Below are 18197 nucleotides of genomic sequence, written 5' to 3'. Positions count from 1 at the left end.
GGCATTGGGCCTCATCAATCCAAGGCTGAGCTCGGGATTATAGCCAGCGATCCATCGTTAGTGTTCTCTGTGACTGACTACAGCGTGTTGTATAGAATAGAGAAAGATCTTTCAAAGATAGCATGTAAGGCTCATTACACGTCATTCATATTTATGTTTCTTAGCTAGAAACACAATCACATTGAATTTTTGAAATGTTCTGACTTTTGATTCAAGTCTCGAAACATAGGTAGCTAATTATATAGTTGAAGCAACATATTTTTATGTTTACTTGGGAAAATGATCCACACGATTACTCATAGTAACATTGAAAAACTTAACGATTCCTTATATTATTATATGACATAATTTGACACTGGTTGGTATTATATGACATAATATGACATTGGTTATAGTAAGTTGGTCGTTGTGCTGGCTACATGTCATCCTCGTTTAACTGTGAACCACAGAAACGGATGATTTTTACAAGTTCACCATGTCTGAAAGTTGATCTTTACATTCTGTACTTACATACTCTTGTAGCGTGACAACGAGAAGTCAGACGAGAGCTTGTCGCCACGTCACAGGTCTCCAGTCAGGCCTGCTGTAACGACTGGCCTCGGTTATGCGAAGTGAACTTAGGGGGAGGTTGGTAGGTAGTGTTAGTCAAGAAAACGTTGAGAAGTCCTTGAAGACATAACTAGGTAAACAAATACTAGGGTCAATACAAAAACAAGCAAAATATAAAAAATCCTATTTATAAAAATTATCTAAAGAGGAAGAACTTCGTTCATAAAACTATATCTAACAATAATGTACAAGCCTTATCCCTTGATCGAGATCAAACAATATAATTTTAATTACCATTAATAAATTGACTAATTGATTATTTTTGTTTATTAATTCATGTTCTGTTAGGTAAAATACATAAGTATTTAAAGTATTACTTTGATCGGAGAATGCGTGAGGGAGAACTAGCGTTAACCATTATTTAAGGGGACTAAACCCAACAAATTTAGCCATATCTGTGAGTACTGAAGCGTACACACTTTTTACCAGACAGACAGACAGACAGACAGAATGAGCTGACATAGGCTTTGTAAAAACCATAGCTTACTATCACTTCCTTTATTCTAGACACCGGATACGCCAAAAAGCTATCCGTTTATAGTTTGAGAATCTCTATTGAGAACTTTCAAATCTGTTTATGCATCACAGTCATGCCTCGCTCTTAATGTATGACTTCCAGGTGAAGTAGTCACGTCAACTACTACAACGACGACAGTAGCGCCAACCACAGAGAGGCCGACCTGCCCCACACAGCCAACAACTACCACCACAGAGAAGCCGACCTGCCCCACACAGCCAACAACTACCACCACAGAGAAGCCGACTTGCCCCACACAGCCGACAACGACAACAACCACTACTTCAACAACCACAACACGTAAGTATTCAACAGCTCTTAAAGCATTTCTTTATCTGTGTATGTAAATGAAACAGTATTGTCAAATAAGCAGACATATTGTCAAATAGTCACTAGAGTGGCTACAGATATTTAAATAATATAGTAGTAGGATCTTTATTTTAATGTCTAGATATTGTTTTATTTTCTTGGTTTTCAGCGACAACGACTACAACAACAACCACTACAGAGAAACCAACCACCACTACAGAGGAACCAATCACCACTACAGAGGAACCAACTACCACTACAGAGGAACCAACCACAACTACAGAGGAACCAACTACCACTACAGAGGAACCAACCACCACTACAGAGGAACCAACCACGACTACAACAACTACAGAGGAACCAACCACCACTACAGAGGAGCCAACCACCACTACAGAGGAACCAACCACAACTACAACAACTACTGAGGAACCAACCACAACTACAACAACTACAGAGGAACCAACTACAACTACAGAGGAACCGACCACAACTACAGAGGAACCGACCACAACTACAGAGGAACCGACCACTACCACAACAACAACAACTACAACAACAACAACTACAAAGACGACAACAACACGTAACAATTGGCTTATTTTTTCATACATAGTTAAACTTTTATAACTTATAATATTTAGTGCTGAATACGTACAGTCATTGACCTTGACCTTCAACATTTCTTAGCCCTTTGGACCTTTGCATGGTGCCACGCAATATCTGTCGACCGTCTCTTTCATTTCTTGTTTTGTCTTTTGCCAGAATTAGATTATCTTCCATTGATATAAGTTCGTCTATTATCCAAATCATTGCTTCTATTGTCTGCATCAATTGTCCTTGGTACTGCTCCTTACACAGATGTCTTTGCGAACTCTGTGGAGCTCCTGATATGGCTGTAAAACCTAACCATACGTTTTTTTTACTGTGACGGCACGATTAGGAATTAGCTATTTGTTTCGCAAATAGGGGGAAGTTTAGACTGAAGGACGCGACTAGTAAAAACTAGCTAAAGTAAAAAATGTTAGCAGCATATTTCTTTGTTTCGCAAATAGGAGGAAGTTTAGACTGAAGGACGCGACTAGTAAAAACTAGCTAAAGTAACAAATGTTAGCAGCATATTTCTGAAGGCTTTAGAGAGATTCAGTTTTTATGGGTGAGATTTAGCTTGATGACATTCGACGGTTCCGTTTGTTATTATTAAACGTCTTGTTCCACATGCGCTATCAGCGTCGGCTACCTTCTAGTGTTGGCCTTTCGCCTGTGTTATTTTGATTGATTTATTTGAGTGTTACCTCCCTTTGATTTTTCTGCATAAGACACAGCGCGGAAGCGCCTTACTGACAGATATTAAAGGTCATCATTTGGGGCCGATCGCCATTAACTTTTGTAGATACAAATGCTGTATTGGAATCAAATTCTAAAATCTTTTTTACTTTGAATTTAAAATATAATCTAACTTTTATGATAAAGTAATATCTAAAGTAGGTAGGTAGCTAGGTAAGGACAGCGCTAGAGCGCTATTTTGATCAGGTGATGCCATTGTAAAAGGGTTTCCATGGAAACGGTTAATATTTTTTTTTATTTAATATTTGGAGAGGTCCAAATAAAAAAAAAAAAGTCAACCAAAAGTGTTTTGTCTGAGAAAAAATGTTTTTTTGTATAAATATAACTTTATGAAATAACATTTCCTAATTACGCTAATTCATTTTCTGCATATTCACAGCTTACACAAGACCCCCCAGCCCGCCACCCACACCCACGCCATGTAAAAACACCACTAAGGCGGACATCCTCCTCGTCATCGACGCCTCCACCAGCATTGGACCAACCAAATGGCTAAATCAAACTCTCTTCGCTTCTACTGTGACAAGCTATTTTAACGTTGGACCCGAGGAAGTCCAGTTCGGAGCTTTGATTTTCAACGCTGCACCGGTAAAACTGTTTGATCTGAAGACTTATTCGGACCATGCCTCACTCAGTAAGGTAATTCACTGTCTTTATTTTCCTCACAACAAATCTATATCAATGTGATACGTTTATTCTACTTGGGACTCCTAAATCTAAGGATTTTTACATGCTTAGCTACAAAACATGGGCCCTACAAATATTTGTTATCTAAACTGTATATCAAACTAAGCTTTGAAACTATACTCGGAAGAAAGTGGCACCTTCTTTCTAGTGTGAAAAAAAATTATTATGAGACACATTATAAGCTGAGTGGGTAAGCTCTTGGCTTCCAAACCTGGGATCCTGGGTTCAAATCTCGGTGAAGACTGGGATTTTTAGAACGCCCTGAGTCCTGATTTTAGTTGGGAAAAATTAAAGGCGGTTGGTCGTGCTTGCCACATAACACCCTACTTGTTAACCGTGTGCCACAGAAACACGACCTGAACATCATTTGTCCCATAGATCACAAGGTCTGAAATGTGAACTTTACCTTTACTAATAACCTGAGAAAATAAATTTGAGTTATGCGAGTCACTGATATGTCATTTTAAAAAAAGTCTTAGAAAAATTTGAGAAATAAGAAAGAAAGCGCTCATGGACCATGTAAGGGAAGAACCACAAGTAAGGGCGGGAGAGAAAGAGTCAGAAGAAATGAAAACTCCTGTTTCCGGTAAAACATTTCACGAAAAAAATGGTTTAATCAGATTTGTTTTATCTTATATGCTTGCGAGTCTTTGACGCTGAGTGCAGAGCTATAGAGGAGAATTCTAGCAATGGGATTGAGATGCTACAGAAGGATCCTAGGTATCAGATTTAAAGACCACATCATAAAACGAAGAGATTAGAGACAGGGCTGCTACGGAGAATAGACCCCGCGGTGACTTGTTATGTATTGGACAAACAAAACAAAATAGTCTTGTTAGCATTTAGTCTAATATTTGACCTACGGAAAGCATTCGTTCAAAGTCAGAGGACGTCAGTTAAATATGCTCTCTTCGCAGGCTTTGCTGGACGTCAAGTATCCAAACTTCTCTGGGACGTTCACCCACAAGGCCCTTGATGCTGTCCACGACTGGAAGATGTTTGACGAGGCCGCAGGTGGTCGAGCTGATGCACCCAACATTGTTATCCTTATGACCGACGGGATATCACAGAACACGACAAAGAGTAAGCACAATTTTACCCAGTCCTTTATATGCATGTTATTACGATTGGAAGCTCGCTAGCTCTTCATGGGTTGAAAGTGTAAAATAAAATTGTGTGGAAGCTGACTGGAAATTGAACGGGTATTTACAACAACAACAAAAAAAAAAGATTTAACGGTTTTTCTTTCAACCACTATATTAGCCACACAGTGAAATCTCTCGTTTGAACGGTCATATTTGTTTTTTCAAAATATAATCATCTTAAAATTAATTTAGCCTTAAGTCTTTTTTTACAAAGCTTATACCAACTCTCTCTGTCTGTTAGTCTGGTAAAAAAGATAGCACACTTTATTTTTCCGACACTATCTCAGATCATGACAGCCTCGTTAACCGTGGGCCATAGAAACAGATGACCTGTACATCACCTGCCCTAAAGATAGCAAGGTTTCAAAGGGAAACTTTGTTAGCTGTTAATAGAAATAACAGGTTTATTATTATTAATATATAACCCTCAGCCACAGAAATAGATGGCCTTTACATCATCTGCCCAGTAATTCGCATATTATGAGAGGAGAATTTAACTTTTAAATTTTTGTTTAAATTCATTTTTTTTTTAGCCGTGCAGGCAGCCAACAACTTAAAGACGTCTCTTAATGCCACCATCCTTACGGTGGGCATAGGGAAAGACGTGAATAAAGATGAACTGAACGCAGTGGCCAGTGACAGCAAGTACGCCTTCTTCTCACAGGACTACATCGTCCTGGACTATATAAGCAGAGACCTGATTAGTATCACCTGTAATACAGCGACACTCCTTCAATCTCTGTACCGAGCAAAAGTAGAGCCCAGTGTGGACTCATAACAGAACTGCCGTAATTTCATTTTGATTTATTATTGGTTGAAATATTTTAAAGATAGAATTTTAAAATAAGATTATACACCTCTAAAAAAAAATAAAGAATATAATATTATTTGTACCTGGGAAATTGTTTATTGATTATGTAGTAAAATCACAAGTGGCTGTAAGCCTTTGCAAAAGACTTTTTTAAAAATTATAGGGGACAACAGACATGACAGCAAATTGAAAAAAATTACAAACATATCCTCGATCTCAAAAATGTGACACAAGTTTGTTAATTTTATTATTAAATATTTTTTACAACTATCATTTACAAGCTAAGCTGAATTGCTCTTTAATTCAACACTATTTTAAATTATGTATTTTTTTAAAAAGTAGATTAAGCTGAATTCAAATGATATCCGCTTGAGCTCAAAGACTTTGGCTTGAAGCCACTCCTCTTGGACATAAGGACAGAGTTATATTCAGCCCCGTTCCCCAACCTCAACTAAAGATGTTGATAGTAGATACATAGTCGCATCTTGTCAAAAAGTGTCCAATTTACAAGTGTCTATATTTCCAGGTGCTTAATTAAATTATCTGTGCCAAAAAATGCCAGTGCCTAAATTTCCTGATACACACTATTTACAGACTACTTTTAAATGAATCACCTCCCTTGTATAGCCAGTAGAACAGCTAGTATTTCATTCATATTTCATAATTGTTTGGCATCCTTCAATAGAATTCCTTCATTCCCCAGCCACGAACGTTTGAACCACCTATTTTCTTTTTATATACATTTTATCGTCGAGGGCAAAAGGAGACTGAATGAGTCAGTGATTTGGACTTGAATAATGTATCTTAGATATACAATATAATAAGCATAAGCATTTAATTGATTTTAAACAGTCTATGAATTTGACAAAATATTTCCTTTATTACATGAAACTATCATAGCAAATGGTTGAGAAAGTGTTGCAATTAATACAATATAATTAACATAATAAATAATGCTTGTAATATCAAAAAGGATTGTAATAATATTAAAGTACACATAAAGTTGGTTGTCATATATTTTATATTTTGAAACTCTGGATGATATGATTTTATTTTTATTGAACCTCTAGATGACGACAACGAATGTGTCGAAAATAGGTAGTTTTACTTCATCAGAAGAATTATTAGATTTCTTTTCTATTACTTATAAAATTTGAAATCATAACCCAGAGTATCAAGAGTTTTTTAATATAATGTAATAAAATATAATAGCGAACATATAAAAAAACAGAAAACATGATCCATTTTAATTCAATAAGTAACTAGAGTATATCATTCTCTTTCCAACGGTAGTAGAGTGTTTTGTTCAGATCCTTACATAAGAAAATATAGAGTAACGTTAATGAAAGATAATAAAAGAATACATTTTCTTACATCTAATTAAACAACAACATTAGTTTTATATGTGAAGATCTGTTTAAAAAGATAACTACTGCTTGGGAAGTAAAAGTGTTAAAATATAATATATATATATATATATATATATATATATATATATATATATATATATATATATATATATAAAGTTATAATATAGTAGTTGCACATTAAGCTATTCAAAATTTTCATGCATATAGGCAAATCTATGTATAAGACGCTTTTTGGTGTATCTGGCGTACAGAATACGGAAGTATTAGACCTTTTCATACATGGCGGAAAATCTATAAACAGCAAGATTTTTGGTGTATCTGGCTTACAGAATACGGAAGTATTAGACCTTTTCATACATGGCGGAAAATCTATAAACAGCAAGATTTTTGGTGTATCTGGCGTACAGAATACGGAAGTATTAGACCTTTTCATACATGGCGGAAAATCTATAAACAGCAAGCTTTTTGGTGTATCTGGCGTACAGAATACGGAAGTATTAGACCTCTTCATACATGGCGGAAAATCTATAAACAGCAAGATTTTTGGTGTATCTGGCGTAGAGAATACGAAAGTATTAGACCTTTTCAAACATGGCGGAAAATCTATAAACAGCAAGCTTTTTGGTGTATCTGGCGTACAGAATACGGAAGTATTAGACCTCTTCATACATGGCGGAAAATCTATAAACAGCAAGATTTTTGGTGTATCTGGCGTACAGAATACGGAAGTGTGACCTAAAGAGGATTCATGAACCAATATGAGTTCACATTACCTATTAGCGGGTATAGCTAAAATATTCAATTAGAATTATAGCTAGACTTAGGTACTTTAGATCAACAGATCAGTGTTAAAAGTGTGCTGGCACGTTCGTCCAGAGGTGTACTGGTCCCTTCTTGTACTGCCTAGGTTATTAAGTATAACCTCCAGGTATACAATTCAACTAATGTATGCAACAAAAGACTTTACAAAGTCGCAGGTAAACATATTTACATGGTTTATTTACATGAATAAAATAAAGGTGTAAATACATGGCCATTAACTCACAGGCCGACACAACAAAAAGTGAACAAAAGATACTCAAAAATAATATGGCACACAGCCCTAGTCATGTGTTACATTATCGTCACATTCTGGTTATCAAAAATACAGGTCACAGGCCTCAGGTCGAAACACGACCACTTTTGACCATTGGGTTACAAACTTCCATCTTACACAGCCAACTGAAGGTCACAGGCCTCAGGTCGAAACACGACCACTTTTGGCTACACTATGGTTACAGGCTTCAGGCTTACACTAGCCACTTTTTGCCAAAAAAAACCCACAAAATGGTCATGATGAACTATAGGCTTCAGGGAAACCTATGAGCCTACAAGCTTCATAGAATCCCACCTATAGCCATACGTTTGGTAAAGCCCATCTGATGATTCAATACAGGTTGAATCCCTCAGAGACAAGGCTAAAAAAATATGTAAAGTCCATCTGATGATTCAATACAGGTTGAATCCCTCAGAAAAAGGTTACAAAAATATGTCACGTTTGGGAGTACCCCAAAATGCAGAACATCAGGGTAATATAAAATATACTGCCTGGAAATCTTTTGGGGCTATATCTATTAATAAATACATTATATAAAATACAATAATACTAAAGACATACTTAGCCCAAAGATCTCCAGAGCAGGGCACACTTCTCCGAGTACCCCATAACACACGACCACTAACAGAAAAAAATACTATACACAACACAGGTCAAGTGGTCAAGCTGGTAACTCAGGAGCAAGTGGCAACTAAACACAGTTTGCAAGGCCTTTTATAAACTACATAAGGGGAATCACTCCTAACTATACAAGTAATCAAAAATAGTTATTTCCCCATTATGTCACAATGACCTTATGACAATATTAGACCTTTTCATACATGGCGGAAAATCTATAAACAGCAAGCTTTTTGGTGTATCTGGCGTACAGAATACGGAAGTATTAGACCTGTTCATACATGGCGGAAAATCTATAAACAGTAAGCTTTTTGGTGTATCTGGCGTACAGAATACGGAAGTATTAGACCTTTTCATACATGGCGGAAAATCTATAAACAGCAAGCTTTTTGGTGTATCTGGCGTACAGAATACGAAAGTATTAGACCTGTTCATACATGGCGGAAAATCTATAAACAGCAAGCTTTTTGGTGTATCTGGCGTACAGAATACGAAAGTATTAGACCTTTTCATACATGGCGGAAAATCTATAAACAGCAAGCTTTTTGGTGTATCTGGCGTACAGAATACGAAAGTATTAGACCTTTTCATACATGGCGGAAAATCTATAAACAGCAAGCTTTTTGGTGTAACCGGTTTACAATAAAACAACAACAACAAAACGCAAGTGTTAGTAAGCTATGTATACACAAGTTACATGATTAACGGTTTGCAAATTGTAACACTATGGAATAACATTTGTTAACGTTGGCAGCTTGTGAAGCTCGATTTAGTGCCCTTGACAATGTTTAGTTAAGCGAAAATCTCCAAATTGATAAGCAAAGTATATTGATAAAACATATACTAATGTTTGTGCACTTTTCAGCTCTGTAAGATCACATTTTTATGCTCTTTCGCTATTAGGATATGGTAATTTTTAGCGGCCCTAGAGAGGGGAAAAGTCACAATTAGTTTTATGTTCTTTGATTTGCCTCTACAGCCGCATTTCCGTCAAGATCTCAACAGCTATAAAAGTTATGGAAAATCATATTTCGTGATATTTTTAGCTTGGAAGCTTCTGGGGCAAAATCTACATTTATCTATTGAAGGCGGACCCTTTTGTTTTTATAAATTAAATATGTAAGATGTATTTTATTCCATCGTTTTTAGAACTACTTACTATTAATAGTAAAACAATATAAAAGACTCTGTTCCACAGCGATAGGGCTTATACATTTGTAGTGGGACAGATATCTTGCCCAAATACAGCTTTAGTTTTGGTTCAAATCGATGTAAATATGTTATTTGTTATTTAAAATTTTCTTTGGTAGTGAAATACGTAGAAATCTGTGGTAATTTATTTTATCATGTCAAATATTATATCAAATGTATGAACTGGGTGTGGCAAAATATGTAGGTTGCAGATGGGACTGCTTAGCCTTGTGAAGAAAAGAATTATTATATCTGTCTGTGGCATCTTACGTCTCGAGAGACGATCTTTTCCCTTTGCAACTTCTTGTGTGACTAAAGAGGCCAATCCTTGATACACAGCTGCGATCGCAGGTTGGGCATATGTGATCACCAGGCACCCTTGCATTATCCCCCTTCTTATATCATATATATAATATATGGTTATATTGTCTGTGTTTTGTGATACGTCTACATATTTGCAATTATTTGTATAACAACTGTATCCGACGTATGGTCACCACTGTCATGCACCCATCACGTTTTGAAGAGTCTTTAAAAATATATATAGATAGAACCACCTACCATTCTTTACGAATCGTTACATATCGTTGTAGGTACCTTGAATAGATAATACAATTTGTATATAAAAAAAATTATACATTTTTTCTAAGTAAGTTAACAATTTATATATAAGCGATCCCCATTTTCTAATTCTTATTTTAAGTGCAGTAACAGATGCCAACATATCAAGTTACGTGTTGATATTTTCCTTGCTGGTCAAGCTCGATGCATTTGTTGGCTTGGCTGTAAACATGTTATTTCCAATCGGCCAGTAGTAAAGTAGAGGCCTGGGAATCGGGCGTTGTTCGTATTGTGTGGGGTTGAACAAAAATGGAATTCGTTTCCAAAAAATCATTTGCAGTCTTGCTAGCCTCGTTTGAAACTGAAGCAACTCCTGAATAGTCTCTGGAATAAAAGATTGCTTCAAATGTTGTTCTCTTTCAGGGCTGTCCCCAAGCTGGCTAGATACTGCGATGAATGCCAGTTTCACTAAAGGCCACGGACTTCGACTGGCTCTGAAAAGAAGCTTGTGAACGCCATGCCTTGAAGGCGTGACAGTATTTTTGCTGTAGGACATTATTGTTTTCAAATCATAGTTCGATAGGTAGCAATTAGCAATCAACATTCGTACTGTATTCCCAAGGCCACTTTTTATAAAGTTTTCCATATTACAAGGTTGAGAATTACATTCTTCGAGGTTGTAAACAAAACCATTGCTCAGAAAAAGGCTCACAATTTCCATGCTAATATCAGCTGTGCTTTTAGAACTTTTTTTGCTAAAGGCCAAATCTTCCAGCAGACATTTGTATTGTGGGTCAAGAACAACATCTAATTTTCCATTGCACATTTTGATGAATGCTTCAGCGTTTAGACATTTTGACTTATTCATCAAAAGATAGACCAAAGCTGACCTTTTCTGTTTGTCTTTGATGTTAATATTAGCCCCACTAGAGATGAGAGTAGAAATTCCCCACGCAAAATCTCCTGCTAAGGACATAAGAGCTGTTCGTCCGAGATTATCTTGAAGATCTAAATTTGGCGCTCTAGAAATAATTTCTTTAAATATTGATTGATCTGTGTCTTCTTCAGAATTGTCAGCTACTATTTGCTTTGAGGCTATAATTAAAGGGGAATAACCTAGTTTATTCTGTATGTTGATGTCTGCTTTATTTTCAAACAGCATTCTAATCAAGGGTAAACTGCAACACTTAGTAGCTAGAATCAATGGTGTATTTCCAAAACAAGTAGCTGAGTTCACGCCTGCTCCGTTCTCTAGAAGATATCTTACTAGATCTACATTTCCTTTTGAAACTGCTATATGCAGCGGTGATCTGCCAAATTTGTCTTTATCATTAACATCAAGTCCTGCCTCGACCAAAGACTCAGCTATTTCTACAGTCGTTGAATAGTGCATAACTGTTCCTCCTACATTGTTCCTCTCAAAGACATTTGTACCAGCAGCCATTAACCAGTGAAAAGATAAGATGCACCTGTGTTGTACAGCTAAATGAATTGCCTTGTCGCCTTTGCTATTAATAGTATTAAGTTCGCAGCCGTGTTGCATCAACAAAAGAGCTGTCTCATCCAAACCTAGACGCAATGCCAATGCTAACGGAGTTTCGTTACTGCGAGACTTTACGTTTAAATCACTTCCGGCTTTTATTAGTATTTTCACATTTGATTGCCTCTTACGTTTCACAGCGATGAATAAAGCAGTTTCTTTTCTTTTATTTCTAGTGTCTAAATGAAATTCAAGTTTCATTTTCTTTCTCCTTGGTGGTATACTCCTCTTTCTCTGATCGACATTTGCAACATTAAATTTATTTAGAAAAAACATAAGTATTTTTTCGTTTGCGCAGCTTGCTGCGTAATGAAGAGCTTCATTACCCTTTGAATCACGTACATAAATGTCTGCACCTGCCTCTAGGAGATTGTACACCATTTGTTCATGTTCCATTATCAAAGCAACTTGTAACAGTGTGTGACTTTTTTTAGGTAACATGTCTAGACTTAAAACATTTCTTCCACAAAATTCTACGCTGCTTGTGTTACATGGAGGTGAACATTGCGTCCATTTGTCTGGATTGAAGGTTTACAGGAGACAATTGTAGGTAATATGTCTAGGTCTAAAAGTTTTCTTTGACAAAATTCCTCGCCAACTAGGTCATGTTTAGGTGAACATGACGTCTGGTAGGAGGGACTTGTAGGATAATAGCTGGTACATGTTGGAGTATAGCTGGGACTTGTAAGAGCATAGCTGGGACTTGTAGGAGTATAGCTGGTACATGTTGGAGTATAGCTGGTACATGTTGGAGTACAGCTGGGACTTGTAAGAGCATAGCTGGGACTTGTAGGAGTATAGATGGGACTTGTAGGAGCATAGCTGGGACTTGTAGGAGCAAAGCTAGGACTTGTAGGACAATAGGTGGGACTTGTAGGACTATAGCTGGGACTTGTAGGACAATATGTTGGACTTGTAGGACTATAGCTGGGACTTGTAGGAGCATAGCTGAGACTTGTATGAGCATAGCAGGGACTTGAAGGTTCATAACAGTCAAAAATATCTTGTATATCCTTACTTACAGTTGACGTTTTTTTAAAACTATTCAGTCTATGATAGTAACCTGTACTATTAACGTCAGCCCCCTTTTCTAGAAAATATTTCAATATGGTCATTTGATTGAAGTATGCAGATAGAATGATTGGTGTTTCATTGTCTTCACTTCTTGCATTGACATCAGCCCCGCTTTCGACCTGTAGGCGTATTATTTTAAATCTCGATCCCTGGTCTGTAATATATTTAAAAGCATTATTTTCTAAGCTGAACATTAAAGCTGTTCGACTTTTGCCGTCCACAGCATTAACGTTTGCCCCAGAGTTAATAAGCATCGCAACAATGTCTTTATCATTAGTTCTCACGGCACTAAACAACGCTGGGAAACTGAAAGAATCAACTTGGTTAGGATTTGCATGATGGTCGAGAAGATACTTAACCATTCTGATGTCCTTTTTATCAATAGCAAGTAACAGCGGGAATTGTTTCATTTTATTTTGTAGATCAATAGAAGCGCCAACGTCTATCAAACAGCAAACAATTTTAAAACATTCATCTGCTTCGTCTCTGCCGAATAAACGCTCATAGGGTCGATTTAGTGTTCTCATCAACGCCGTATTTTCATGTACATCTTGGATATTGACATTTTCAACAGTTTTGACAATTTCTTGTACAAGACCAGAGTCAAAGAGGGTTGCAGCTCTTAACAAAGGTGCTTCACAAGACACTGCATAAGAGTTTACATCAGCCCCGTTTTGGACAAGTAATTTAGCAACGTCACCAGTGTGTCTTCTCAAAGCAATATTCAAAGCAGATTCTTGTCTATTGTTCAAAACATTTACATCCGCGTTACTTCTAAGTAAGAGGGTTACTATCTCCAAAGCGTCCGAGTCCTTTAGACCCTTCTTGACGGGGACGGATTTCTTATTGTAGAAGTAAAAACAATTTTTTTCGTATGACATTATTGTTTCTTCTTTCACGACTGCTCTCATAAGTGCCGTGTTTCCTTCAGAGTCTGTGTCATTGTCATTAGCTCCTGCCTGCAATAGTCTCTCAACGATATCTTTCTGATTCTTGTCAATAGCGATCATTAAAGCTGTCAACATTTCTTTATTTCTAACATTGACATTACAACCTCGGTCAATGAGCGGTTTGACCAAGTCAAAGTTTTCATTTTCTAAACCCAAAATCAATGCTGGAGTTGAATAACAATCGCCACAGTTTACATCCGCCCCTGCGTGTATTAGAGCTTCAACAATGTTAAGGTATTTCGGTTTTTCATTATCTTTTCCTACCAATTTGTAATTTGAGGAAATGGCTTTAATTAACGCGCTACGCCTTAGAGGGTCTTTACAGTTGATATCTGCACCGGCTTTAATTAATGCATTAACAAGATAATCATTTCCTCTATCTATTGCCAACATTAGAGCAGAAAGACCATCTGAGGTCTGAATATTGACATCAATTTTGTTCTCTATAAGACATTCAGCAATCTCAGTTTGGTTTTCTTTTAGAGCCATGTGTAAAGCGTTGTCTCCTGAGGACGTCTTGACATTAATGTCTGCGCCTTTTACAATAAGTTTTTTCGCCAGTTCTAGGTAACCAGATTTCATTAGTTTAAATAGAGGAATCTCTCCATTTAAATTGCTACAATTAATATTGCAACCTTTTTCAATGAAGAAGGAAACTATTTCTTTAGAATAATGTATTTTGGTGAACAGTAAATATAAACCTTTTTTATTTGGTATTGAAAGTAGAAAAGGTGTATTCCCTTCTTGGTCCACTGGATCTATATTAGCCTTTTCTTCCACTAAAAGCTGCACAAGATCAAGTCGACATGATAAGACAGCTTTATGGAGAGCGGCTCTACCACTAGAATCTGTCCAATTGACATCCATGCCAGATGAGACAAGAATTTGTAATAAATTGGGCGAGTCTGAGTTCAAAAAGGATAATTCTAAAGAAGCTTTGTTTTGTATCAGTTTAGTCACGAGATCGTTTCTACCATGTTCATGAGCAACAATTAAAGCTGTTTTAAAAGTCTCTCCAGTTTCTGTCTGCGATCGTTTGTTTTCCCCTGCAATTATCTCTCTATACATATTGTGTAAAACAGCTTTCTCCAAAACCTCTAAGCCTTGACTGCATGAGAAATGAGCTCCGTGTCTGATAAGCAATCTCATAAACTCTGTATTGTATATTTTCTTTGCCATTGACAGGGCGGTGACCATACTTGATCGAGAGCGCCGGACGTTAGGATCGGCTCCATGCTCAAGGAGAAACTGACAGGTTCCCAAATCTCCTCTTTCCACCGCCAGCATAAGGGCAGTGTTTCCGTTAGCATTTCTCCAATCAAGGTCTTCAGGGTCAATACTGGGATTCATTGATCTTGCGTCATTAAAAACTTTCCAGACAACGTCATTTCGAACTTTGGATTGATAAGAACGGTCATCGTCATCATCAGACATAATGCATGCCGGGATTGAGGCTGAGCTGAAAAGAAAACAAAAACTGTCAGGAAACGAATGTAGATCTTTTTTTTTTCTTTTCCGTCTCTCAAGATATTCCAAATCTTAAGGTGTTTGATATAATGGTTGGGGTAAGTGCTGGTAATGCGAATAATCGAAAGAAATCATGTAAAGAAGAAAACTTAAGCTTACAGTAAAAGAGAAAAAAAATACTTAAAAATAACAAGGTTACAAAAGACAGTTTGTGTGGAAACACAAACTCAAAATCGGGCCCCGAAGTGGTCCACCCAGGCAGGCTTCAATATTTTCAGAAAGAACATCCAAATGAAATTATATCAAAGACAAATGAGAGATAAGAATGGTGAAAGAAGGTTTACAGATCTTGTGTAGTGCCCCAACGGTCCCGCAGATCAAAGGATAGGTGAAAGTGAATGTAAAGTTAGATGTGAGCCTGGCGTAACTAGTTCCCCCTTCAGACCTTGTGGTCTATAGGGCAGATGATGTAAAGTTCATCTGTTTTTGTGGCCTACGATTAACGAGGGTTTCATGTAGCCAGCACAACGACCAACCGCCTTTACTTTTCCCCAACTAATGTCAGGTACCCATTAGAGCTGAGTGGACTCAGAGACGCCGAAAGATTCCAAAGTTGAAAATCCTAGTCTTCACCAGGAATCGAACCCGGGACCCCCGGTTCGGAAGCCAAGCGCTTTACCGCTCAACCTCTTATTCCAATCCTAAAAAAAAAAAAAAAAAAAAAAAAAAAAAAAATACGCACTAAAAATAGTGCAGGAAAATGAAGTTTACAAGATTACTATTTGTTTTAAATTAGGTCTAACTTTTAATGCATACTAATTAGCTTTATAGTTTTCGCTTTCAGACAAAAAAAAGTAGCTGTTGCATCAGAACTTTGAATGGTCTAAAATATTGTGATGTCGGATTTTCAATATCTTTTGTAGTTTACGAGATCTAAACGTGACGGACGGACAGACGGACGGACGGACAGACATTTCGCACAAAACTAATAGCGTCTTTTCCCCTTTCGGGGGCCGCTAAAAATGGTTCACATACAATGGACTTTTCTAAGAATTGAAAAACATCACACCTAAAACAAAACCTTAAAGCCATAACATTTATTGGGGTTCGCAAAATGTGATAGTGGGCGCAGGAGCACAACAATAAAGTGCACGGCTTCCGAACCAACGGATCGATAGCCCTGATCGCGATGATAGTTAGGGGCTTTGGACATAATCAAAGTTTGACTGGACGCTACTAGATACACCCTACTCGAATGGTTATTGGACATTAGTTGAGTAACTGATTGACGGTTGGGTGCTAGGCCACAAGCCCTACTTTTTAATTGCACAAAAAGAAATGTCCTTGGGTATCAAAGAAATACAAGCTCACCAGTGGCGCAGCTAGGGAGGTGGGAAAATTCGAAAATCCTTCGCGGACCCCAGATGAGGGGGGACCCACGTATAAGTGTTCGAAATAGTTTTTTACATTGAATATTAAATATTACGCAAAACGCAGGGGCCCCAAAAAAGGTAAAGCTCCCCCCAAATCCCCAAATGATGGCAAATTCCTAGCTACGCCACTGAAGCTACCTCTATCTACTAGTGAAGGCCAATCAAAATAAATACAGCTGACTTTTGATAGAGATTGGTTACAGAACCTGAGAGGAGTGGTGTGGGATTACCGAAAATATTAGATTAGCAAAGATTATCTAAGCTTCAAAGAATTTAACCGAATATTTCAAAAACATGCTAGTTTCCGTTATAGTATAATAATAGATTGTTTGAGGCTTTTAAGGGATAATAGATAGACAAAGAAAAATAAATTAAAAAATAAATACATATGATTTCAGCTTTTTCACGATGTACTAAATTGCATTTTAAATTACGTATAGTCTAAAACTATAGGCCTACGTTGTAGGTTTACATTAATTACATGCATTTTTGCACGTACATTAAAAAAAACTGTAATAGCAATTTGTTTCATAAAATACACAAGCAATCTGTCGTGACTTTTATTTCAATATCTTTCAACAGTAAGAAGTTTTGTAGCGGACGAATACATCTTCGCCATGTCTGATTATCAAGAGTCTTCCACAATTTATTTCTATTTATACGATAACATAATTAAATTTTATATATACGGTAATAGTAAAGCACACCAGATACCTGAACAGGCCGACATGTTACTGACAAAGTGTATATTTTATATTTCTGTCAGCTTTTTTTTCTAAACAACAACAACAAAAAAACAACAACTGAGGTCTACCCTAACCCTAGACCCTGATTGCCTAACTCTAACATTAACCTCAAAGTGTCCTAACATAGCATATTTCCGATAGCAATCTATGGTAACACTGTATTAAATTTATAAAAATATATTTCAAAACTATTGGTCTCCGGATTATAAACAACTGACATATTTGTGATCTGTATATTAAATAATTTTTTTAAATTATATAGAAACTTGTTTCCATGTGTCTTCTTACCTTTACGAATACCAAGAGAACAAATTAATATTTACACAAGATATTAAAACACCTTACTTAGAATAATTGCAAAATAATCAAGGAATGCTGTAGACGAAAATATGTTGTGTAGACTTCTCGCTCATAATTTCTCAACAACCTTTGAGAGTAGCCACAAAAAAATGGAATAACAGTGGAATCGAAACTGAAACTAAACAGTTTGAATTCAATATAGTGTGTTGTTATCATTCAGTATTCTAGGCTATGTGGGACACTAAATTATATTGAGGAAAAATAGCGTTTATTTGTTTTGACCAGATTTTTTAAGCCCAGCCATTTCTGTGCATAGAAATGTACTTTTCTTCAAGAGCATGATTTTTAAAAGGAATATGTGGTCATGGGTACATTCCGTAAGTGGAAAAAGCCGCTATTAGGTTTGTGCAAAATGTCCGTCTGTCC

General features: G+C 36.8%; 3 protein-coding genes across 6 annotated transcripts in view; 1 reads left to right on the top strand and 2 right to left on the bottom strand.

Moving 5' to 3' along the window:
* Positions 1 to 5501, top strand: part of LOC106061829 (collagen alpha-1(XII) chain-like) — a 12514-nt gene extending 7013 nt beyond the window's left edge. For all 3 annotated transcript variants that reach the window (XM_056004169.1, XM_056004168.1, XM_056004170.1), the window contains exons 5-10: positions 1 to 124; positions 1229 to 1426; positions 1605 to 2021; positions 3162 to 3421; positions 4387 to 4552; positions 5148 to 5501. The exon at positions 1 to 124 is cut by the window's left edge and continues 53 nt beyond it. In XM_056004169.1, the coding sequence (XP_055860144.1) occupies positions 1 to 124; positions 1229 to 1426; positions 1605 to 2021; positions 3162 to 3421; positions 4387 to 4552; positions 5148 to 5392 (1410 nt within the window). In that variant the 3' untranslated portion in view covers positions 5393 to 5501. The remainder of the gene's footprint in view (positions 125 to 1228; positions 1427 to 1604; positions 2022 to 3161; positions 3422 to 4386; positions 4553 to 5147) is intronic.
* A 784-nt stretch (positions 5502 to 6285) lies between these two features.
* On the bottom strand, positions 6286 to 12242 carry LOC106054154 (putative ankyrin repeat protein RF_0381). Its single transcript, XM_013209911.2, has one exon. The coding sequence runs from the start codon at positions 12240 to 12242 to the stop codon at positions 10431 to 10433; it is 1812 nt and encodes a 603-aa protein (XP_013065365.2). The 3' UTR covers positions 6286 to 10430.
* A 17-nt stretch (positions 12243 to 12259) lies between these two features.
* LOC106054150 (putative ankyrin repeat protein RF_0381) lies at positions 12260 to 17940 on the bottom strand. 2 transcript variants are annotated; one of them, XM_056004167.1, is made up of 2 exons: positions 17817 to 17940; positions 12260 to 15284 (listed from the first exon to the last, which is right to left on the bottom strand). In XM_056004167.1, the coding sequence occupies exon 2, from the start codon at positions 15257 to 15259 to the stop codon at positions 12275 to 12277; it is 2985 nt and encodes a 994-aa protein (XP_055860142.1). In that variant the 5' UTR covers positions 15260 to 15284; positions 17817 to 17940; the 3' UTR covers positions 12260 to 12274. The 2 variants fall into 2 exon arrangements, with proteins under 2 accessions (XP_055860142.1, XP_055860140.1); XM_056004165.1 differs by having other exon boundaries at positions 17760 to 17910.
* Between the last annotated feature and the right edge of the window lie 257 nt (positions 17941 to 18197).

This window comes from Biomphalaria glabrata, chromosome 11, assembly GCF_947242115.1.
Source record: "Biomphalaria glabrata chromosome 11, xgBioGlab47.1, whole genome shotgun sequence".
In the NCBI taxonomy this organism is placed as follows: Eukaryota; Metazoa; Mollusca; class Gastropoda; family Planorbidae; genus Biomphalaria; species Biomphalaria glabrata.
The sequence above is the reverse complement of the archived record's forward strand: the minus strand, read 5'-3'. Positions and strand labels throughout refer to the sequence as shown.

Bases quoted from the DNA above. Each gene is read 5' to 3' on its own strand.
- LOC106054150 (XM_056004167.1), bottom strand. From the start codon at position 15,259: ATGTCTGATGATGACGATGACCGTTCTTATCAATCCAAAGTTCGAAAT.
- LOC106054154 (XM_013209911.2), bottom strand. From the start codon at position 12,242: ATGTTACCTAAAAAAAGTCACACACTGTTACAAGTTGCTTTGATAATG.